This window comes from Arachis stenosperma, chromosome 1 (genome assembly GCF_014773155.1).
Source record: "Arachis stenosperma cultivar V10309 chromosome 1, arast.V10309.gnm1.PFL2, whole genome shotgun sequence".
Lineage (NCBI taxonomy): Eukaryota > Viridiplantae > Streptophyta > Magnoliopsida > Fabales > Fabaceae > Arachis > Arachis stenosperma.
This window is the reverse complement of record NC_080377.1, coordinates 133531402-133556140: the sequence shown is the minus strand read 5'-3', so window position 1 is coordinate 133556140 and position 24739 is coordinate 133531402. Positions and strand designations below refer to the sequence as shown.

General features: G+C 32.2%; 2 protein-coding genes across 3 annotated transcripts; one reads left to right on the top strand and one right to left on the bottom strand.

Moving 5' to 3' along the window:
* The first annotated feature begins 11285 nt into the window (after window positions 1–11285).
* Window positions 11286–16162, top strand: LOC130943301 (heparanase-like protein 2). Of its 2 annotated transcripts, none has more exons than XM_057871232.1 (10): window positions 11286–11425; window positions 11857–12119; window positions 12201–12237; window positions 13015–13198; window positions 13277–13425; window positions 14251–14484; window positions 14711–14900; window positions 15011–15136; window positions 15419–15521; window positions 15665–16162. In XM_057871232.1, exons 2-10 carry the CDS (start codon window positions 11901–11903, stop codon window positions 16070–16072), a joined length of 1650 nt encoding a protein of 549 aa, XP_057727215.1. In that variant the 5' UTR covers window positions 11286–11425; window positions 11857–11900; the 3' UTR covers window positions 16073–16162. The 2 variants fall into 2 exon arrangements, with proteins under 2 accessions (XP_057727215.1, XP_057727139.1); XM_057871156.1 differs by having other exon boundaries at window positions 11294–11518; window positions 15665–16161.
* Window positions 16163–21548: 5386 nt separating this feature from the next.
* On the bottom strand, window positions 21549–24058 carry LOC130945341 (SNAP25 homologous protein SNAP33-like). Its single transcript, XM_057874076.1, has 6 exons — window positions 23828–24058; window positions 22767–23272; window positions 22578–22671; window positions 22343–22473; window positions 22068–22165; window positions 21549–21823 (listed from the first exon to the last, which is right to left on the bottom strand). Exons 2-6 carry the CDS (start codon window positions 23232–23234, stop codon window positions 21724–21726), a joined length of 891 nt encoding a protein of 296 aa, XP_057730059.1. The 5' UTR covers window positions 23235–23272; window positions 23828–24058; the 3' UTR covers window positions 21549–21723.
* Window positions 24059–24739: the final 681 nt, after the last annotated feature.

The following is a 24739-nucleotide window of genomic DNA, read 5'->3' as shown; positions in this document are numbered from 1 at the left end:
AGGAGAGATTGGAAACTCCGGTGGAGAGTGAGGAATGCTACTTTGTGTTAGAACAATTGGAGGAACCTATGGTCATTGAAGAAGAGGAAGAAGTGATTGAAGACTTAGGAGATGCGGAACCCCCTTGGGAACTTATAATTGAAGAAAACCCCTCCAAGAAGATTGAATTTGATGTTGAGGAGGAAAGTACACAACCTCCAAAACAATTTTTGAAGGAAGACTTGGAAGGAATGAAGCAAGAATTGAGTTCCCTTGGTGATGAAGATCATGCATCCAATTTTCTTGGTGGAAAATCCTTTAAATTTGAAGAACCTTCGCCCAATGAATTTGAAAGTGATGTGGAGGTAGATTTCTCTCGTCCTCCAATTTATGATTTGAGTGATGGAGAAGAGCTAGATGAAAATGATGAACAAAGGATTGAAAACGAAGAAGTTTATGAAGAGGTGGAAGTTGACAAGGAAGAATACAAGGGAGGAGAGCTTGCAAGCACATTGGAGATACCTCTCTCCAAGCCACCACCATCTATCTTTTCATTCAAGTGGGAAAATTTTTTATACTTAAGCTTTATTATTCCCCTTGAATATGGTTTGCTTGAGACGGATGGTCAACTTAGACATATTTGTGGCTTTAAGAGTAAAAAAGAGATGGTTAGTGGTTTGAAATATCATTCTAGGTTCATCATGGTTGCATACTCAAAGCTTAATTGTAAGAGTTGGTGTAGAACTAGATTACTTGGGTCTAGAAGGATGTTTGGTCACTTTGTTGAGAATTCACCTTGCTCACCACCCACATGGATTAATGATAATCAACTTGGAGATGGGTGTGAAGATAAAATATGGGATCCGGGAACACATGAGGATCAACATTAGGAGCCTATGGTTTGTGAAGAACTTCATCAAAGCTTGGAGATATTAATCTTGAATGATGGAGATTATTGGAAGTCCAAGCATTGGTGGAAGTTCCAAGATGAGTACAAGCACAAGCCACCTTGAGAGAAGCTCCCCATAAGTCCAACTTAAGGACTTAAAATAAAAGTGCTAGGTGGGAGACACCCCACCATGGTAATTTCTTTTCATTTTCTCTTTTGTGAATATTTGGTAGAATTAGTCTAATTTCATACTTTGTTTAGTTAGTTGAGTGTATTTGGTAGTTTAGTATGCTAAATAAGGTTTTATGGTGTTTTGGTAGCTGTTTGGAGGTTTAGAATGCCTAGATTGGTGCAAAAACATAGAAAAAAATTTTTGAAAAACAGAGCACCATCCACGCGTACGCGCACTGCGTGCGTACGCGTGCATCAAGCATTTTGGACCATCCACGCGTGCGCGCCATACACGCGTACGCGTGGATTGAGAAGTTCCACCGTCCATACCTTGACCCGAGAGTTAGGCCTGCACCATGCGGGAATTGGGCCTGAGGCACAAACCAATTCATGCGTATGCGCACATGACGCGTACGCGCCACTCTCGAAATAAACCATCTGCGCGCGCGGGGCATGCGCGCATACGCGCGGATTTCCTTCCTTCACCACATTTCTTTTCTTCTCCCCTTTCCATTTCCTTCCTTCCCATCTCTTCTTCCCTTCTTCTACCCCTCATCCAAAACTTCCAAACACCATTGATAACCATTTATTTTAGTTAGTTAGTTAATTAGTTAGTTAGTTAGTTGATTAGATAGTTTTAGTTTAGTTTTCATTTTATTTTCTCTCTTTTCATCATAAGTGTTGAATTATTGACCTTGTTTACTACACATTGTTGCCTCCTTATTGCCTAAATGCTATTTTAGCATGGATGTTTTTAGATAATCTTTGTTGGATCCTATGATTGAGGTTATATTTTGCTACTTGGTCTTGAGTTTTTCATACTTATCTTTTAAAAAAAAAAATACCAAGTGATGAGAATTGCCTTTGAGCTTGTAACTCTTCTTGAATTACATGATTTGGCCACCATGTGATTTGAGCCTTATTTTGTAATTAGGCAACCTCTTGATAGATGATGTTGTGCATTTACCTTAATGCATTGTATTTCATGATTATATGCATCCATATATATTTGACTTGAATGCTTTCATGCTTCTTTAATGCTTGTTTTACCTTACAAGTTCACTTAAAGCATCTCAAGCATAGTAGAATGAGTAAAGTGCATGCTTCTTTTGTGACATAACTTCTATGCTAATGTGTGTTCTAAACCGCGCAATTTAGAATTCACACACTTATTTGTCATTAATGTCACACTAATTCACTCACTCAATTCTAGTGATTTACCTCATTCCAACAATTATGCTTCCTTGCTTTTGTATTACCCTACCTTATGGTGTTATATTTTTGTTTTTCATGATGAATGCACCACAAGCAATAACGGAAGCAAGACTAAGAACACGTAGCAATCCGGAGAGTCGTCGTACCCCCTTGCTCATCTTTGAGTGCACCGAGGACGGTGCAAACTTTTAAGTGTGGGGAGGTCGTCCGACCGATCGGCGATTTTGGGTGACAAATTTCTAATCCCAACACTTTTGCATTTCATCTTAGGTTTTTAGGATTTTTGTTGCATTTTTTCTTAAATTTTGCATATATATATACATAATAAGCTTAGTCAAAATAATGAAAATTTTCAAGATTTCTATCTATAGGGCACCTTAATTGATTTGAGTGAAAAACTTTTCATAGAACTTGCTTGAAATATATATATATTGTGGATCATATTTTTGAGCTAAGAACACAAGCAAGTGAGATTTGAGCCTAATGGTGTGGTTACATCTTATAACCACTTATTTTCCCTTCTTGTGTGCATTATTCTCTTTCTATGATTGTAATCTTTGATTTGTTTGATTCTTTATGTCCATTATTTTGTGTATTCATGCATTTATATGATTGAGGCCATCATTTCATTAGCTCACTTACCTAAATAGCCAACCCTTCTATATTCCTTTGTTAGCCAATTTGAACCTACGCTTAACCCACTTCGTTCTTATTTTAGCACATTACAAGCCTAAAGCGAAAAACAATACAAGTCCTTAATTTGGATCTTTGATTAGCTTAGGCTAGTGTGTGTGAGTATCATTCAAGTGTGGGAATCTTGGGATATTGGGTGAATAAAAAGGTAGTTTTGTATTCTTATTGAAATTATTGGGAATTGGGTACATACTCATGTATTAATCAAATGTAAAACCTTATGCATTGAGGTTCTTGTATATAGAAAGAAAAAAAAATGAGAAAAAACAAAAGAAAAAAGAAAGAAAAAAACAATATGGAAAAGAAAAAAAATGTAGAAAAAGAAAGAAAAAAAAGAAAAAAAAAAAGAAGAAAAAGAAAAGCAATAAAGGGGACAAAATGCCCCAAAGTGAAGCTCAATAAGAATCAATGCATAAGTGTTGTGAAATGAAAAGAAAATGCATGAGTATGTGAAAAAGTGAGGAATGGGTAGTTAGGTTAGTACTTGATTGTATAGGTCAATATATAGGTTAGGTGGGAAAGTTTAAGTTAATCAAAGATTCAAATCCTAAGTCCACTAGCCATATATGATCCTACCTTGACCCTAGCCCCATTACAACCTAAGGAAAAGACCTCATGATACTTGTATGCATGCATGAAATATATGTTGATTGTTAGAAGAAGAACAATTCTTAGAAAGCATGATTAGGGGAGAATTGAGAGAATCGACCCTAAACACTTGAGCGAATAGAGTGCAAACACTTCCGGTGAGGGTTCGATGCTCAATTACATGTTTCCACCTATGATCATCTCTTTTCATGCAAGTTTGTAAAAATATTTAATAACTCAATTCGATTGTGGATTAGACTTGCTAGTCCTTAGCCCTTGTGCATATATGCTTCTTGGGAATTTATTTATTTTGACCAAGCAAGTGCATTCATTTAGATAGTTGCATGTAAGTAGATTGCATTTAGTTAGTTCCATTGAATAAATGTCATACCCTTTACTTCATTCTTGGTTTAAGCATGAGGACATGCTTGGTTTAAGTGTGGGGAGGTTGACAAACCCCGTTTTGACGGTGTGTCTTGTATTGATTTTAGGGGATTTTAATACCTTTTACCCCCATTTATTCAATGAAATAGCATGGTTTTGTATATTCTCCTTTAATTGTGCTTAAGAGTGAAAACATGCTTTTTAGGTCTTAAAATAGCTAAATCTAATTCTCCTTGATTCCATTAGATGCCTTGATATGTTTGTTAAGTGATTTCAGATTCAAAAGGCTAGGAATGGATCAAAGGAGTGAAGAGGGAAAGCATGCAAAGTGGAGAAATCATGAAAAGTCAAAGAAGTTGAACTCGCCCATGGACGCGCGCGCGCACCTGGCGCATGCGCGCACCTGCGAATTACCCCATGGACGCGTACGCGTGCTGTGCGCGTACGCGTCGGTGCTGATATATGATTTTTTAATGAATTCGCAACCAACGAATTCTGAAGGGTTGTGGGGCCCAATTCCAACTAACTTTGGCGCCCAAACTGCTATTTAAAGCCAAGGAAGAAGAGCAAAGGGGATTCCATTCATTAGTTCATTAGGATTAGTTTAGAAGTGGTTTCTAGAGAGAGAAGCTCTCTCTTCTCTCTAGAATTAGGATTAGGATTAGGATTAGTTCTTAGATCTAGGTTTCAATCTTGCTTTCTTCCACTTCTACCTTTTAATTCTTTGTTGTTACAATCTTCCTCTATTCTTTTGTTGTAATTTCCTTTATGTTGTTCTTATATTTTGTTGTAGATCTACTTTTGTTCCTTCTCTTTTCTTTCAATTCAATTCAAGGTAATTCAATAATACTTGTGTTTCTTTTAATTGTTGTTGTTAGTTCTTTTCAATAAATGTTGTTAGATTTTGTTCTTGTTGTTGATTCACTATGTTTTTCTTTTATGCCTTCCAAGTGTTTGATGAAATACTTGGTTGGATTTTAGAGTAGAATTTTATACTCTTGGCTTGGAAAGGTAACTTAGGACCTCTTGAGTTACTAATGTCCAAGTGATTGATGATTGGGAGCCATTGACTCTAGTTCTCACTAATTGAATTAGTAGAGAGTTAGGACTTATGGACTAGGATTGATATAGCTCATTTGACTTTCCTTTACTACTAGTTAGAGGATGATTTAATGAGATTAATCCTTGCCAATTCTCATATTGTGGTTAGTGATTAGGATAGAGATCCTTGACCACCAACCTTTGCCAAGATCTTTATAGGCTTTAGTTTACTTTCTTGCCATTTATCTTTCATGCTTCTTATTAAAACCCCAAAATAACTCACAACCAATAACAAGACACTTTATTGTAATTCCTAGGGAGAACGACCCGAGGTTTGAATACTTCGGTTTATAAAATTAGGGGGTTTGTTTTAGTGACAAACAACTTTTTGTATGAAAGGATTATTGTTGGTTTAGAGACTATACTTCGACGAGATTTCATTTGTAAAATTCTAAACCGTCAAAAATCCAATCGTCAGTCCCCACTGTGGGTTTCACCTGTTTGAGCATCTCGATTCTGAAATTCTTGACAATTCTGGATCCATCGAACTCCTATAGCTTGAGAACGGCTTATTGGTGTGATCACATTGCGTTGAGGAGCCTTAGAGCTTTGTCCTTCCACTCGTCAAATTGGTTGCTTCTGACGAGCCTGCTCTTCTTTATGAGCCAATTCTTTTTTCATCCTTTCTTTTTCGAAGGTCGCTGCAGCCCAGTGTCAAACATAACATTACATCAAGGACACAGAGATACATCCCGATCTTTGAACTTTTGCTGCACCAAGAAATCCAACAGACCATCCCCCACACGAGCGTATACAGATCGAACTTCCGATTCAAAATCACCCAAAGCCACATTGAAATCATAAGACATTCCAACCATATTCACACCGAAACATGGCTCAGCAAAACTAACTTCAGCATCAAAAGGATCAGAATCGACCTTCATCTCCTTTTTCCCATCATCAAACTTCAAACGCCCTTCCATAATAGCCTCCTGTATAAGGTCCCTGAAACGAACACAGTTGTTAGTCAAATGACTTGTTGCTTGGTGAAACTTACAATAAGGTTTTCTTTTCAAATCTTTCACTGAAAGTAAAGTTCTGCCCTCAGGCAAAATTAACAGTTTATCTTTAAGCAATACATAAAAAATCTAATTAGATTTTGAAATATCAAAACTGTATCTTTTTCCACTTTTCAGTTTTGAATCATTCGACTTTTCATTACTAGGGAGCTTTTTAAGCAAAGAACAAACATAAGGAGGACCCTTCTTAAGTTTGGCCAAATCAACCTCTGCCTCTAACTCGGATTACTCTTCTGAGGACTCCATGGCCACATAAGCAACTTTTTCCTTTCAAGTAAAGGGTCTACTCTTTAACCTTCTTTCATTCTCATATTTCTCTTTTTTCTTCTTCAAAAGTTCAACCTGACGAACCCTTTCGGCCAAATGGGCTAAATCAGGAATATGCACATTAAGCAGTTGTCGACGCCTATAAAATCCTAACCCCATAATTGCTATTTTCACCACTTCATTCTCAGGTAATGACACATAACATCTACTTCTAGCATTTTTGAAACGTATCATATAGTCATCAATGATTTCACCATCTTCTCGTTTCAAAGCTACTAGATCAGTAATTGTTACGTTCAATTCTCCTCGATAAAATTGGGCATGAAAAGCAGTTTCCAACTGAGTCCAAGTTGTTATCGAATTTGGCCTGAGATTTGAAAACCAAGTAAATGCATTCTTCGTTAACGAAGAAGGAAAAAATTTCATTTTCAAATTCTCATCAATGGTTATATTCCCAATCTCAACCAAATATCGAACAACATGTTTAGTGGTCGATTCTCCAACTTTCTCCGCAAATTTTGTGATTATTTTCAAATTTTTCACACCTCTTGGCACTTTGGCCATTTGAATAACTTGGGGAAAAGCATATGCAAAATGGGGTCGATTCATGAACCCAACATTCAAACCGACTCTATTGAGCACATCTTCCACAATTCTAGTAACTTGATAACATTCTCCACCCTAATTAGCACGTAATTGGGCCAAAACGTCATCTGCATTTTAACCATGGAGAATTATCTGAGGATTCTCTCTGTTTCTTAAAACATTGTTTTCATTTTGAAATATATTTTCAAAATCCGCCCTCATAATTCCCTCTGGCATCATGCCTTTCTCCTTCATCATAATCAACGATTCGAGCAATTCGCTCGACTTATCTTGAAAGACGTTCGAACTTCGATTCATGATCAACCATTATAGGATTCAAAATTGTGGTCATCTGCTGAGTCAATAAGTTGACCAAATCATGATGACTTTCTTCGACCTATTGTCAAAATACTGCCATCAAATTAGAGGCATTCAATGTAGAGCCCACATTATAATCACGAGAATACTCGGAGTGTTATTGTGGGTTTTGAGAATTATTTACTCCAATCATTCTTCTAACACAGATAGGAGGAACAAAACCACTCACTAGTGGAGTATAACCAGGAGGAATGCCATAAGGAGGCCAACCAATAGTTACTGGAGGTTGTATTGGTGGTAGATTACCATGTGGACGAATATTACATCCATTATTTCCAGTCTGAACACTAGTAACTACTATGCTTTCACTTACAATCATGCCTTTTGAACGTGAAGTAACGTCCAAAGGATGTACAGTTACTGGTATGCTATCATTGGTGGATGAACCACCATTCACATTCGACATTTCATCTGTCATGTGAATAACTCTTTCACTTCTTAATCGCATACACCAAATGACACCAAAATCATTTGACACACTTCAGTTTCAAACTGTCCCACTGGGCGTGCCAATTTGTTTTGTCGATTTTTAGCAAATCGATGGTGATTCGATTCTAATGGTCTAGGAGCGAAACCTACTCCACTTTTGCAGGTACCAGTTTTTCTAAAAGTGCATCAAAGGTTCTCGAATTAGACGAGCATTTTAAAAAGTAAAAGGTTCAAAAGGTGTAAAACAAGATTTTCGAAAAATAAGGCAAAAATCGAAAATAAAAAAGGTTTGCAATGAATTTAAATAAAGCGATAAAAATGCCTTCGAGAGAATCAAAGGACTTAACATGGAAATTAAAGATACTGGAACATAAATTAGACAAAGAATTTAAACATTACTTGAAAAGTAAATTCAACAAGAAAAGTAAAGTTTGCTGAAATTGTAAATTAAAAGATAAAAATATGGAAAGAATCCTACAGAAATCAAACTCGAATGCAGATTCAAGAATTCGTTGGGATATGAGTATGCTTGAGTGTATTTCTGGAGAAAAATTCCAACCTTGATTTCCTAAAACTTTCTAATATTTATAACCCATTTCCATAACCGACCATCAATGACATAACGTCTTCTCGTGTGCGAAATTTTAGGTAACCGTTCCCACTTTTTTGCTCAAATATATTACTAACTAATCCTTACTTTAAAGAAAATCTTCGATCCTCTTCATTCGAATAACTGCTTGATTCTTAATTCGAATAACTATTCGATTTATCGTTTCCATCGAATTTATGCCAAACAATTTTTGCTTAATGCTTACACGTGCATCTCCTTTAGTCTTTGTTTCCATTTTGAAACTTTATCGACCTTTCGAATCAGTTCAACTTCCGAAAGTAATTATTTTGATTAACACTAGTATGTTTACTAATACAAATAAATGACGTGTCCAACATTAAACATAAATAAATAAAGCATGGCCAGCCAACCACAACAAAAATGTTCATTTTTTGTTTATGAATTTGCTATTAGACTATTAGAAACAAATTAGATTAAACTCCTTTAAAATGAATATATTGATAAAATAAAAAAATAATCTAATTATTTTTAAATTAAAATAATAAAATTAACATATAGTAAAACTTATTAATTTATTAATAATTAATCTCTTATTTTATCATTTTATTAATTTTTTACTTTAATTTTTTTTCAAATGAATTTGATTTAACAATCTATGTATGTAGTACTAGGAAGGAATTTGATTTTACGAATCCAGATCTAGTGATGATATGGCTAAATTATTGTCGATGTGTTTATTATTAGAAAGTCTAAGCATGTTCATTAGTAGCTGTTTCAGTTGACTTAATAAATAACAAAATAAAGATTAAAGAGAACGGTCAACTTTCAAGATAACAATAATAACTTTAGAATTAGATGCAATTATGCAAAGGGTTATGCTGTTGCTTTCATAATAATAACAATAATAATTAATCTGGACTTTTGATATATTATATACGTTATTTTTTCTAGTGTACAAAATTATAAAAATAGCTTAATTTTAAAAAATTTGGATCTTCTAAATTTTAAATTTTTACTTTAGAGAATAAAGTGTAATTTTTTATCCTTAAATAATTTCTCTCTCATATTTATTCTTAGTCTCACCTATAAAATAAATGATAAAAAACATATTTTACTTTTTAAAATAAAATTTAAACTTTAAAATATCTAAATCCAATTTTAATATATATATATATATATATATATATATATATATATACACGTGTGTGTGTGCATACTGCATAGAGAATAAGGTATAATTACATTCTATACGGTTAATGGATACTTTCGTTACTTTGACATTTTACCTTTTAGAAAACACAAAAAGAATCTCTGTACTATGTATAGGTTTAGCCTTTTTTATTAATAATTGTAGCGAATGAAAAAAAAAAAAAAAAAAAAACAAACAAACAGAATCTTGTTATAAGAAATTTGACTTGGGTGGAACCGTGGAAGAAGGGTATAGCTTTTCCACCAAGGCAAGACTAGGAGATGAATAAGGAACGACTTATGCTATATCAGCAAATACACACAAACCTATCTTGGTATCATATCCTCGTCCTCGTTCTCGTCGTTATTATTATTATTATTATTATAAATATGTGATTGTTCACAAGTATGCCATTATTTAATTAAAGAATTATTTAATTGTATCTTTTTTGTTAAATAGTTATAAAAATATTTTTATTGATGTGATAATAATACGTAATTAAATTTATATACAAAATTAAATATTTAATTAATATTATTTGAATTACTCTATTATTAAAATATCAATAAAGCTAAGTGTGCATTAATCAGAAATTTCATGTCTTGTATAATATTTTTTTTGAATCTTATTGAGTAAGAAAGTATCACTGTATGATACCTGTACTTGAGGAGATATCCATTTAGAAAAGAACATAATTTATTTATGAAATGATAGAGTTGCTTGCTTGCAAGGGTAGTTGTTGGTGGGGAAGATGATACTTAGGCTCAACAATAAGGACAGCTACAAAGTCCACATGACGAAACCTCCTCAATACCTGCATCATTAACATTAACATTACATTGTGTTTGTTATTGGAAAAAAAATTTGTGTGTTATTGAGTATATTTAAATTGTCTGAAATGATACAACATAAAAAAGGTATTTACAAGTATTAAAAGAATCATAATAATAAAAATATAATATTTTATAATAAATATTCAGATATACCAAATAATACTAATAAATGCTAATTGATCCTAATGTATTCTGACTTCCCCCTCAAACTCAAGTTACAACTTGAGTTTGAAATTTACTTAAAACAACAAAATAAAAAAAATGAATAAACTGATAGAACGGGTGCAGACGGAATTACCGGAAGGAAGCACAGACGGAACTGTCACTGTCTGAAAGAAACGCAGACAGAACTGTTAGAAGGAAGTGTAGATGGAATTGCCACTATCTGAAGGAAGTCCATATGGAACTGCTGCTATTTGAAGGAAGTGCAGACGAAATTGCCGCTGTTTAAAAGAAGCGCAGACGAAATTACCACAAAGAAATGCAGACAAAACTGTCACAAAAAACATAGACGGAACTGCAGAAAGAGTGGCCAACAAAAGATGGTGAATTGCCAAAAAATTGCTGAAAAAGTGACAAAGTCTAAAGAGATGACAAATTATCGGAATGTGATGAAAAATATATGATTTAGTCAATGAGCTAATCGGTTAGATGAGAAAATATAAAGTATTGACAAAAGAAAAAGAAAGAAGATGACACTGAAGAAAAATATGAAAAATATGATGTTTTTATTAGAAGAAAAATAAGCTATTCTCCAAAGGAGGATATTATAACTTTGATACCATGTTAGAAATAAAAGATTAAATTAGAAAAAAAATTTGTGTATTATAGAATGTATTCAAGTTGTCTAAAATGATACAATATAAAAAAATATTTATATATGTTAAAAAAATTATAATAATAAATACATAATATTTTATAATAAATATTTAGATATACCAAAAAATTCTAATAAATCCTAATTGATGGTAATATATTATGAGATTGCTGTGTTGTATTATGTTGCTGTGTTTTACTTGTTATGAATGAAGGAACACATTTCAACTACCACAAGACATGCCCCTTTCGTTTCCCGTTTTGGTACCTCACAAACATTTCCTTCTTCTGCTTATGCTGCTCCTCCTTTGAGACAAGGTTTGAGGTTTCATCTTGTTTATCATCAACTTTGTTTTTGTGTTTTTTCAAAAAAGAAGGAGCTCAACACAATAAAGTGAAACTTATTACAAGGTAAACAGAAACACAAAATAGAGACTCTCATCAAGCTTTTTATATGTTCTTTTCATGATTTCTTCATCTGGGTTTTCCTTCTCTTTTTATCTATCTCCTTTTCATGTTGACAAGATGAGTTCTTGCTGGCCATTAATGTACTGGAATATTATCTAACTTGTTATTTGAATTCAACTATGCATCTTTAGGCCTGAAAATATGTTATAGTATTAAGAAACGTGCTGTTCTCTAACGGTTTTGAAACATCAAAACATGTTATCAAAAAACACACGACAGTTTGAATTTCTTAGATTGCTCTGTTTATTTATGTAGTATATATTGTATTTTCTATGGTGCAGTTAATTTGGAGAAGTTGAGTTGCAAGTGAAAACTACTAATTATAATGGGATTCTTCCACCTAGCCTTGTTTGTGTTTCTGGTTTCTCCTCCTCTTAGTTTGGTTCTGAGTAAAGATATCGAACACGGTTCGCTTATCGTCGATGGAGGTCGATCGGTAGCTGATACCGACGATAACTTCATCTGTGCCACCATTGATTGGTGGCCTCAAGATAAGTGTGACTACAACAATTGTCCATGGGGAAATACATCTATTATAAATTTGGTACTATTTTTTCTCATTCAATTAGAACAGAGACATGTAGACTTGTAAAATGTCTAAGAGGTTGGAATTTTGACTTTTCAGGACTTGTCTCACCCTTTACTGACCAAGGCTATCCAAGGTAAGCTAAAGCTACTTTGCTTCTTCATATGAACATAAATAATTAGACGATTTGAGACAAAATCGATATATATTAGAGAAATATTTTAAATTAATTTCTAAAAAATTTGTAGTCAACAATCTTTTATTTTTATTTTATGTAAAGCTTTAGTAAAAAGTTAGATAAATTAATTTATATTAGGATAAAGTATATTTTTTCTTTCTGAAGTTTGACAAAAATTTTAAAAATATTTTTAAGTTTTATTTTGTTTTAATTTTGTTCTAGAAATTTTCAATTTGCATCAAATATATTTTTTACGGTTAAATTTTTATAAGATTTAAGATTAATCTAACAATAATACATGAAAAGTATGCTTGATTTGCTTGTGTTGAGGATTGTTTTTATGAAATTGTTGTTGAATTGGTCTTAAATTCTTTAAAAAGATTAGCCGTTAGAGTACATTTGATATAAATCGAAAATTTTAGGACAAAATTAAAACAAAATAAAATTTATGAATATTTTTAAAATTTTTGTTAAACTTCAGATAAAAAATTATATTTTATCCTTGATATTATTATTTAATAAAAAACATATCAATTTTTAAGAATTTTAAAATTTTCATATCAATATCTTTATATAAAAAAATAATTTGATATAAAGATAGATTTGTGTGACGAAATAAAAGTTTGAGGCGATTAAAATACCTTAGTAAAAGTTTCTTAAAGAGTAATTTAGGGTATTTCTCTGTATTTGAATTCAAAGAATGATGTTTTTTCTTTCCGGATGGATACTTGATAGGTCTCAAGCCTTTGAGGATAAGAATTGGAGGTTCATTGCAAGATCAAGTGTTGTATGAGGTAGGGAATTTGAAGTCCCCATGCCAACAATTTCAGAAGAAGAATGGTGGATTGTTTGGATTCTCAAAAGGATGCTTACAAATGAAAAGGTGGGATGAGCTTAACCAATTCTTCAACAAGACAGGGTAAGAAAATTCTTTAACATTCAGATTATTGTTATTATTTTTTTTATTCCTTCCAAAAAAAAAAATTGAAACTTGCAGGGCAATTGTGACATTTGGCTTGAATGCCCTAAATGGGAGGCGCAAGACGAAACGTGCTGCCTGGGTAGGAGATTGGGACTCTACTAATGCTCATGATTTCATAAGCTACACTATTTCAAAGGGATACCAAATCGATTCGTGGGAATTCGGTACGAGAATATATAGAAAAACAGTATCATACAAATTATTGAGGACTAAAATTCTGCCACTAATTCAGAGAATTCCGTTGCTAATAGCCTAATAGTTATTAGTTAAGTGGGATTTGATATAGTTTAGTAATACTTGAAGTCCGTCACTAATTTATGAAACTCCACTGCTAATAGTTAACTTGGTTAGGGTTTAGCCAAATTAGTAGCATTTAAAATCTACTTCTAATTTAACAAATAAAGTTTGATCTTAATAGTCAACTAACCTAAAATTTAAACTAAATTCTTCTTATTAAGTAAGGAATCTTATCTCTCCATTTATTGTTGCAGATTTAGAGTTTAAAATTTAAAGTTTAAAATCTAGAATTAGAATTAAAAAATACACTCATTACCTTTTCTAAAATGCATTAACATTCTCCAAATTTATAATGCTTAAAATGCATCATTAATTTAGTGAATTCCATAGTCAATATAGATGAAATTCGGCCAAATGAATAGTGTTTGAAATCAAACCAACTTGAGTTGGTTCAGTGGTTAGCTCACTAATTCACTTAAGATAGCGTCGGGAGTGAATCTTGTCTTATGCATAATAGCAAATCCTTAACGGAGTTCCGATTTCCAATGAATTAGTTTTTGGTCTGTGGAAATAAGAAATACTATAGAACAAAAAAAAGTGTTTGAAATTTGTTACAAATTCAGCAAAATTTGTCGATATAGTCAATTTACTAAAATTTGACCAAATTATGAACATGTACATTATACTTGCCTTTCTCCTGTATTGAAACGTTTTTCCTTAAAAATTAATGTTGCATATATATGCTGCTACAGGTAATGAGTTGAGTGGTAAGGGCATTGGTGCAAATGTTGGTGCAGCACAATATGGAAAAGATTTGATAAAGCTTAAACAAATTCTAAACACAATGTACCATAACTACAAGTTCAAACCTTCACTTATAGCACCTGGAGGATTCTATGACAAGAATTGGTTTGATAAACTTCTTCAGGTCACAGGTTCTGGTGTACTCAATGCACTCACTCATCACATATATAACTTGGGCCCAGGTTTGCTTGCAACTTAAGCTAGATCTTACTACCCTATTTGTTCTTGGAGAAATTTAGCGCATTCATTTCATTGTTATGCACAAATAACACAAAAGATTTTTATATTGTTATTTAATCCGATCCATAATCATGCCCTTGATACGGCAATATATTAGGACATATTAGTTTAATTTTGATACACTGCTAATGTAAACAGTTCTACATGAACATTTCTTTTTGGTTGTAGGTAGTGATGTGAATCTTGATTCTAAGATTCTAGATCCTGAGCGTTTGAGCAATGTAGAATCAGTATTCAGCAGCATGTCAGAGACAATTAAGAAATATGGTCCTTGGTCTGCTGCATGGGTTGGAGAAGCGGGTGGTGCATACAACAGTGGTGGCCGTGATATCTCTGACACTTTTGTTAATAGCTTTTGGTAAATCTTGACTAGAAAATTAGTGTTACAATATTTTATCTAGTATCATAAAAAATCATAAATGGAATCAATTGACTTACTACTTCTGGATTTTGAATGTGGTTTTGTAGGTACTTAGATGAACTTGGAATAGCATCAAAATACAACACAAAGGTTTATTGCAGGCAGAGTTTAATTGGAGGAAACTATGGTCTTCTCAATACCACCACTTTCTCTCCCAATCCTGATTACTACAGGCAAGTCTAAATAATGATTATTTTTATGGGTTTGGTTTTGTTTTTTATATTTTGAAAATGAAGATAAAACAAAAAACAATATTCCTTTAGAGGTTATGCCTTAATGGCCTTTTATCTAATTTTCGCTTTTTTAATATATAATTTTGTTCTTGTAAAGGTGAAATATGGGTCAATTGCATTTTGTTTTCTATTTTTATTATTAGGATCCTTTTTAAGATTTTGTGAAAAGAAATAATGACAATAATGAAAGGGTTCCTTTTTTTTTTTTTTACCTTATTTTAGTGCACTTTTGTGGAATCAGCTAATGGGGAAGAAGGTTCTTTCAGCTTCAAGTGATGTTCTTTCACCTTTTATACGTACTTATGCTCATTGCTCAAAAGGCAGAGTAAGTGTGCCTTTGCCACTTTCAATATTAACATCCATTTTACGAATTAATCTATATAATAATAATAATAATAATAATTTATACCATATGAGTTAGTGTCTTATTTTAACTCTAAATTATTGTTCTCAATTTTCATTGAACAGGATGGTGTAACATTTTTGCTAATCAACTTAAGCAATAAGACTCATTTCTTACTAACAATTCATGACCGTGAGGCAAAAGAAGATGGTGCCAAACACATCCTAAAAGAAACCTCGGTTTCTAGTCATATCAAAAGTGCATTTTCATGGGTTGGAACAAAAGCATCAGATGTGACATTCAGAGAAGAGTACCACCTAACCCCAAAAGATGGTTACCTTAGAAGCCAAACCATGTTGCTTAATGGTAATCCACTAGAGCTAACTAATGGTGGAGAAATTCCAAGGTTGGATCCAGTTAGGAGTAATGTACATTCACCAATACACATAGATCCTTTATCCATTGTGTTTATTGTGTACCCTAACTTTGATGCTCCAGCTTGTGCTGTTGAACATAAAAAATCTTTAATATAATTTTTTTTTAACAAAAGAAAACCTTGTAGATTAGGTATTAGCACATTAGGACTTCCTAATCCATTGTAAGTGGCATAATAAGAAAATTTGTTCCATTTCAACAGTGTCAAGTTCAAATCTTAAAACCGAAAAAGAAAATCATTGCTAAAGAAAGCAATCACAAAGTTTTTTATCCGAATTAGAATAATTTTGGTTAATAGTAAATTTGAATAACATTTAAAAAAATAATTTAGTCATGATAGTTTCATTTAATTTATAAGTGTAATATGGAGTCTAGGAAGCACCGGCACATCAGAAATCTTGACATATTCGTATTTGACATGGATGCAACACCCATAAGCCTCCAACACGGTGGATATGCAAGCTTATAGTGTTTATGTCGATGTCGATCTGGTTTTTTGTCGTTTTAAATCCGAATATAAGTCTAATCTGGCTTCTCCTCCACAATTCGTGTTGTGGGTTATTACTAAAAGCCCATCTTTTACTTTTTTATTTTTGTTTGCATCGGGGTATCCATCAGGCCGGAAGCTCAATGATTAATCCATCGGGTACTGCAGAGGCACACAAAGTAGGCTCCATTCCCATCCTCCAATGAGTATCGAACCCGGGAGAGATGATTAAGGGATACAGACCCTCATCCATCTGTGCCAACTTGCGTTGGTGCCCATCTTTTACTTTGTTAATGCTCTCTGTTATTTTTTTATTCTCTTGAATGTTGTTCTTACGTAATCTGAAATAGATAGATCGTAAATAGGTTTGATGAAAGAAGTCGGAGGCGGCTTTGTGGTTAAGCCTAGATCTAACTCTTTTTGGGCTATGAAAAGCCTTTTAGTTAGACTATAGTAATTTTTTTTTTCAAAGTTTGGAGTGAGACTTAATTCCGCAACCTCTTAGGTGAATATAAAAAAATTATGTTATTTGAGTTATAACTTACTGACAATTAGATTTTAGTAATTAAATTTAGTATTCTGAGTTGAAATATGAACAGAAGTATATATTTTAAAAGAAATTCTATTTGAACAGCAATAATCCTAGTTTCAATATATTGTGTTACTTATCTCATGTTAAGGGTATATCTATTTGGTTGTTAACACAACATGAAATCATTTTTATAAAATTTAAAAATTTGTATTGTAAGCATTTTTATAAGTTTGAAAATTGTTTTTGTACTTGTTATATCTCGCAATGAGTTCAACTAAAATAACGAGTACAACTAATTTTTTTATAATTATTGTAAACATTTTATAAAGTTTAAAATTGCTTGTTGCAAGTATTTTTTTTTATAAAATTTTAAAAAATTTATAATACTCATTATTTTAATTGCATTCATTATTTAGATCTATACACCCCTTTATAAATGTAATACATTCCTTGCTAAATTGTTGGACCCAGTGGCGTAACTTGAAACGAAATTTTGGGAGGCTAGACAGAAGATAATTGTCAAGATACTTTTGATATGGATCCCATTTAAGATAAGCTCGTCTAACATTTCTCTGATTTGGGTAATATTGCCAAATTTGAAGTCATTTTTCAGGGTATCGTTCTAAAGAATTAAGATCAAACTCATCAGATGTAACTTTTTAAACTTTTGAATGTTGTATCTTACTTTTTTCGTGATTCATTAAAGTAGAAAAACTATCTACAGGTGTTGATATTATAAAAGTTATATGTTTTCCTTCTTGAATATTAGCCTTCTTCTTAAAAAATGCATTATCAACTCTTTGATTTTTTATGACTATTTTATATAGAAATTTGAATATATATCCGATAAAATATGTAAAAAAGAAATTAAAAGAACAAATATTAAAATTTATAATATTTATTGAATTTTTTTATCAATTTATACAAATACAATAATATCAATACTGATTGAATATTCTAATTATCATATAAAAAATTAAATTAAATAAGCAATAAAATATAAAATAATATTAAATTACATAAATAAAAAATACCTAATTTTTTATATTTGAACTCAAACGTAGAGGGAGTGTTGCTTATTGAATAGAGAGCTGCGAAATGCAAATACAGTCAATTCAGTTCAAATCCAATATGTTTTGAATGTTTAAAACTAAAAATTATTGTACAATAAAAACAAAAGATAAAGATTAAACTTTGGTATTTTAAGTCATAATAAAATATTTGAACCAACTGAACTATTTTTTATTTTTTGAAAAAGTATTACTAATTTTTTTAATAAAAGTTTGGGGGGCCATGACCACCCCTTGTCTGAACTAAGCTCCGCCACTGGTTGGACCCTCTAATTATACCGTCGTTCCTGAAGATGTCTCCTGAAAAATCGTTGCTCCATAGCACGATTTACATATAACTTAAAAAATTGCAGCCTAAAACGATTTGTATCAATTTGAAAAAAAAATTTATTTAGAAAAATTGAGTAATATTCGAGTCAAATTGTTTTGTTTACTTAATTTGCCTTTTAACTAGTTTGTATTATGAGAGCCATTCAAATAAAGACACTTAAAATATTTTTTTAAAGATATTTTTTAATAATTAAAATTTAATACATATAATTGATTAAACAGTATTTTTTATCAAAATTAGATTAAACAATTTGATTTTAGCCAAAAACTCGGTAAATTATACCTTAAACTGATCTAAATTAATATTTTTTTTATAAAATATAATTACAATATTCTTATTATAAAAAATAACCAAAATACTATTATTATTATTATTATTATTATTATTATTATTATTATTATTAGGGAAAAGCTCTACATCCATGTAAAAATTACATGGATGGTATCCATGTAACTTTCTCTCCACGCCTCACACCTCCGCTTGTTTTACACGAGCCTCTTATAACCTATATAACGAATCCTTATTTTGCGTTATCAACGTTTCTCAACGTAAACTTTTTCATACAACGTAAACCTCTTTCGCGTTCTTCTTCTTCTTCTTCTCCTTCTTATTCTTCAACCTAATTAAATCCGTTGTTCTCCTCTTTCGCGTTTTTTTTCTGCATTATAGATCTGGATTGATTCAACGCAATTATCTTCGTTGTTCATCTTCTTCTTCGTTTTCTTCTTCGATCTGCACTTTTGAAATGAAACAATGAATGAATCAATTTCAAATCAACTGAATGAGTACGATTTTAATGATTCTTCTCAAACGCATCGATTTGATGAAGTTTGGATTATTGAATTTTGAATCGAATTTAATGGAATGAAATTTCTAATTTTATTTGAAGTGAATTGAATGGACTGTGGTGATCTACATCTGAATTGAATTCAATTGAATTGATAATATGTAACTGTGAGTAATTGTGAGTGTCAGTAATTGTGAGTAACTCTGAATAAATGTGAGTAACTTTTCGGTTCGGCAAGTACTAAAGAGGTGGTTTATCACTTTCATGTTTTCGGTTCGGTCCGTAGAAAGGAGTCTAACAAAAATTAGACCAATATGTTATGTTTTCTTTCCTAAACACTATATAATTGTTTCACCGTAATTAAGATTTCGGTTCACCATAACTAAGATTTTGGTTCACCATGAGTATTGTGTTCGGTTCATTCTGCACTATTCAAAACTCTTCTTCCTCACTTTCTACTGCTTCTTCACCAGAGAGAGAAGGAGGAAAAGACAAAAAAATACAGCAGTAACAACAACAAAAGAATGACGATAGGGTTTCAGGGTTTAGGGTTTTAGGGTTTAGGGTTTATGGGTTCAGGGTTCAGTGTGTTTCAAACTTTCGGGTTCGCCCCGTGTATTAATTTTGGTTCACCGTGTTCATGGTTAAGGGTTTAGGGTTCAGAGTTCAGGGTTTTAGGGGGTTTAGGATTTATGGTAGGGTTCAGGGTTTAGGGTTTAGGGTTTAGCATTTAGGGTTCAGAGTTCAATGTTCAGGATTCGGGTTCAGGGTTTAGGGTTTAGCGTTCAAGGTTCAGAGTTCAGAGTTCAGGTTGGGGTTCAAGGTTTAGGGTTTAGGGTTTAGGTTTTAGAGCGCAGGATTTAGGGTTTAGGTTTTAGGGATTTAGGGTTATGGGTTCAGGGTTCAGGGTTCATGGTTCTGGTTTTAGTGTTTAGGATTTAGGGTTTAGGGTTCAGTGTTTAGGAGGCTCATAATTTTTTGGTAAACAGGAGAGCGATTTTGATTACTCTTCTGAAACAAATCAAACTAACAAAGTTTGGATTATTCATTTTTTAATTGAATTGAATGGAATGCAATTGCTAATTTGAATTGAATTAAATGGACGGAAGGGTACTGAATTGAATTGATAATATGTAAATTATAGGCAGAGTTATTTGAATTTGATTTTATATAATAGATTATGTTTCGTTCACTCAGTACTATACAATTGTATTGTTCTCGGTTCACCATGAGTACTGTGTTCGGTTCACCATGAGTACTGTATTCGGTTCATTCTACAGAAAGCTGTTTGAATTTAATTTTATATAATGGATTATGTTTCGTTCACTCAGTACTATACAATTGTATTGTTTTCGGTTCACCATGAGTACTATGTTCGGTTAACTATGAGTACTGTGTTCGGTTCATTCTGCACTATTCAAAACTCTTCTTCCTCACCTTCTACTGCTTCTTCACCAGAGAGAATGAGGAAAAGACAAAAAAAATACAACAGCAACAACAACAAAAGAATGACGATAAAGAGAAACACGTGAAAAAGAAGAAACGCAAAAAAAGAGGAGAATGAGGAGAAGGGAGAACGCGGAGAAGAAGGCAAAAAAGAAGAAGACGCTCCGTGCGTAAACGAGCGTGAAAAGAAGCGTGGGGGAGAAGAAGCGTTGGGCGATTTCGTGTGTATTAGACGCGTGTATTTCACATTTCATTTAATGGTATTGGGTTTTTTGATGTTGGGCCAACTTGGTTACATAATTACATGGATGTGTAGCATCTTCGTTATTATTATTATTATTATTATTATTATTATTATTATATAAATTTTGAAAACGAAAAATCCTAATCCTTCTCTTATCTCTGTGCCATCATAGAATTAGGATTTAAAGTTCTCAATATATATATATATATATATATATATATATATATATATATATATATATATATATAATAGAAATATTTTAATATTTTCTATAATAAGATTATTATAGTCATCTTTTATAAAAAGAATATTAATTTAGCCAATTTAAAGTTTAGTTTACCAATTTTTTGACTAAATCAATTTGTCTGATATAATTTTAATAAAAATAACACAATATAATCGATTATATGTATTAAATTTTAATTATTAAAAATCATCTTTAGAAAAAGACGTTTTAGACGTCTTTATTTGAGTGACTCCTTCGCTTTATTGGTTCAAATGATTTGTACTATAAGAAAGAAAAAATGATATTTTTATTTTTATTTTTATTTTACCAAACATATACATTATAGAAGAATAGAAGAATCAAACCAACACTAATTATTTGCACTCCGGCAACATCAAAATTAATGAATATATATGAAGAAAAATGAAGAGAGAAGGGACCGGGTGGAGAGTGAAAAATGAAAAATGAAATGCACTATTATAGCACAAGGAAAATCTACATTATGTGCAACAAAAATGTAAAACTAAATCATAGCCTATGAGGGGCCAAAAGTGTCTAAAATTTAATGATACTGTATGATCTGAATACAATCACACTAAGAAATATTGCCTTGAAACTCATCAGCACTATTTGCCAAGTAAACGGCGGCCACGTTGGTTAGCACCTTTCATTCGGAAATTCAACTCATCCACATCATCATACATATGATTCAGAGCCTTGTTATGCCTGCAACATTTACCAAACAGACACAACTACTAATTAATTATCATGCTTCGATAAATTCCAAGTCAATTTGTCATATTATCCACTTTGGTTTTGTAAGGACTTAAGGAAAGCAACAAAAGTTTTCAATCTAGTGCTCAAGAACCACTCTCAAGACATGATTAGAGATATACATTGTTTGTATTTAGATACATTGAGTTGATCTAAAAGAATGTACAATTTAAGATATGCAATTGAGTTGACTGACCTCTCAATTTCAGAGCCCATGTCAATAGCCATGCCTTTGAGCTCTCCCAATATGTCACTTAAATCTGAAAGCGCATCATCTTGCTTCTTGTTCTCAACCTATTTCAGTTCATCACATATTTGCTTAATACTATCTCAATGAATTCAATCTTAGCAATATAACTAGGGAATAATGAAAATCACTAGGCTACCACAACTATGGTAGACAAAAGCAGCATGTATTCAGAGACATGAAAATAAAAAATCAACTAGAGCTAAATGAGGGTTGATACAAACCTCAACTTTTTCAATCGCGTTCGTCGGTTCGGGAGGTGGTGCCTGCAGATTGGACTGCCTTTTGGGTGCAGAAGTCAATCCTAACTTCTCTCTCTGCTCCAAGTGATTACCATTTCTTCTTACTGGATCATCTGTTATATGTCATGAACCACATTAAGTTCTATACTCTTCTTATATAGTACCAACATAATGAATACTAAAAATGGCCAGCAATGCAGGAAAAAAGAATATTAACCTGGAAAAAGAACAGGTCCTCTAATTGCGCGTGTCTTTTTTGGTTTCCAAGTCTTCGAGAAGAGACCACCAAGACTTCCCAAAAGCTTCTCTCCCTGTCAGCAAGGATAAGGCAATTACAGTTAAGTCAGTTATTTGTCAAAAATACATAATGTGAAAATAAATGTGTTAATTAACTCAGGACTAATACCCTGCTTAAATCTTGATCAATGTCAGCAGCAACATAATGACTTCTGGTGATTTGTTCGCCTTGTTGATGAAGGGTGACCAGAGTCTTGGTAGCATCCTCTCTTATGTTCTCTGCTATCTTCAAACAATTGTTGACCGATTTTGTAGTCTCCTCAGCCTTGTAAACAGCATAGCTCTCCAGTTCTTGCACTGATTGATTCTCTAACCCACCAGAGTCACGGAAATCATTCTTATACCTATTCCGGTCAGCCGATCGTAGAGCATACGAAGATGATGAAGAGTTCTTGTTAGCAACAACATCATCATCAAAAGGATTGGTGTTTTCTAAAGAAACAAGTGCACGCTCCGAAGAGGCCTTCTTCGTAGAACTATTCTTCTTGTTATCCTTTACAAGATCCTCATCATCAGAATCAAATGGGTTTGACCCAGATTTAGCAACCTTTAAAGGAGACTTCTTTGAACCAAACATTTCTCCTATTTGATTTGAAGACAGGTTTCAAGTTCTTCCTGAAAAGGCAAGCAATAAGAACCCAAATATCACCAAAAAGCATCACAAAATTGCTGTTAGCAAAAAGGAAAGAACTTTGATAGAGAGAATGAACAAAAGAAACAAAAGCAACAGAACAAAAGGGGAATCAGCAACACCAAGTCACCATCACCAACCATTGACAAGGACGGACCCTGAAGGAACTTCAAAACGTATAAGATTTCAACACGAAAGCGTTTACAAAGCCGTTAAAAGCAAAGGAAAGAAAGCGTTACAAACTATATACTGTGCTGGACTTTCACAACAAGTCATATACAAACAAATCGACGATAAAATTCTGCAAAAACTAATAGTAAATAAAATTTTAAACAATAATAATAACAACAATAACTAAGTAACAGGAAACCAGAAACACAAGATCTCAATTGACCTGAAATTTGAGCATCACATGATCCACAAAAACGCACTAAATACAGCAAGGTATACAAATTTGGATTCAAGGAATTCCGTCAACAGAACAAAGCCGTCAAAATACAAACTTGCATCAGAGAGAGAGAAAGAAAGCAAGATGGTACCTGGAGAGTGGAAAGTGATAGAGAAATCAGCAAGATTGGATTGAGCAGAACGTTGTGGGAAAGAAGAAGAGGGAACGGTGTTTGTATAAGAACGAACTTGGTTCCTTAATGGAGAGAGAGAGAGAAACTGAATGCGCAAAATCGCGTCAAGAAAAGGTCAGAAAAGAGGAAACTGCAGATAAAGAAAGTCGATTCTGAGCGGACGTGTTCTTTGGAGGTTTTGGTGTGAACTCAACATTAATTTAAATTTGATTAAATTTTATTTTTTACAAGCCGTATAGATTAGATTAAATTTTAAATTTATTTCATAAAATCCATTCAATTTAATTCAAACAGCACAACATATTTTAATATTATTATTTTATTATTATATTTATAATTTTATTTATAATATATTTAATTTATTATATATTATTTATATATTATTATTAAATAAATATTTTATGTTTAAAATGAGATTTATTATTTTAACTAATTCATGATTTTATTTTTATTATTATATTATTGTTAATTTTTAAAATATTGTTAAAATTTATTATGTTATAGTTAATTATTTAAAATTTAATGATAAAATTTGTTATGTATATTTTTTTTAATTTACAAAATTGTAAATCAATTCTAATCCAAATTATTTGAAATTGGATTGGATTGGATCGAATTTTTTTAAAAAAAAAACCATCAAATTCAACCAAATTGCGAACACTCTTAATTTGTGTCTATTAACTTTGCAAACACTAACAAAAATATTTATCAAACAAAGATATTGATGTTATGCCTATATGATAAATAAATTTTGTGTGACAAAAATACTCAAATCCTAACTTTTTGTTGACTATTCAATAAAATTTCTAATTTAATCTTATTCTTTATTTTCAACATCAACTTCATGCCGATTTTTTTTTTTAAATCTTA

Bases quoted from the DNA above. Each gene is read 5' to 3' on its own strand.
- LOC130943301 (XM_057871232.1), top strand. From the start codon at position 11,901: ATGGGATTCTTCCACCTAGCCTTGTTTGTGTTTCTGGTTTCTCCTCCT. The intron at 14,901-15,010 runs GTAAATCTTGAC...GTGGTTTTGTAG, and splicing joins ACTTTTGTTAATAGCTTTTG to GTACTTAGATGAACTTGGAA. The intron at 15,522-15,664 runs GTAAGTGTGCCT...TTCATTGAACAG, and splicing joins CTCATTGCTCAAAAGGCAGA to GATGGTGTAACATTTTTGCT.
- LOC130945341 (XM_057874076.1), bottom strand. From the start codon at position 23,234: ATGTTTGGTTCAAAGAAGTCTCCTTTAAAGGTTGCTAAATCTGGGTCA. The intron at 22,672-22,766 runs GTATTAGTCCTG...CCTTGCTGACAG, and splicing joins TTGATCAAGATTTAAGCAGG to GGAGAGAAGCTTTTGGGAAG. The intron at 22,166-22,342 runs GTTTGTATCAAC...GAACTGAAATAG, and splicing joins ACGCGATTGAAAAAGTTGAG to GTTGAGAACAAGAAGCAAGA.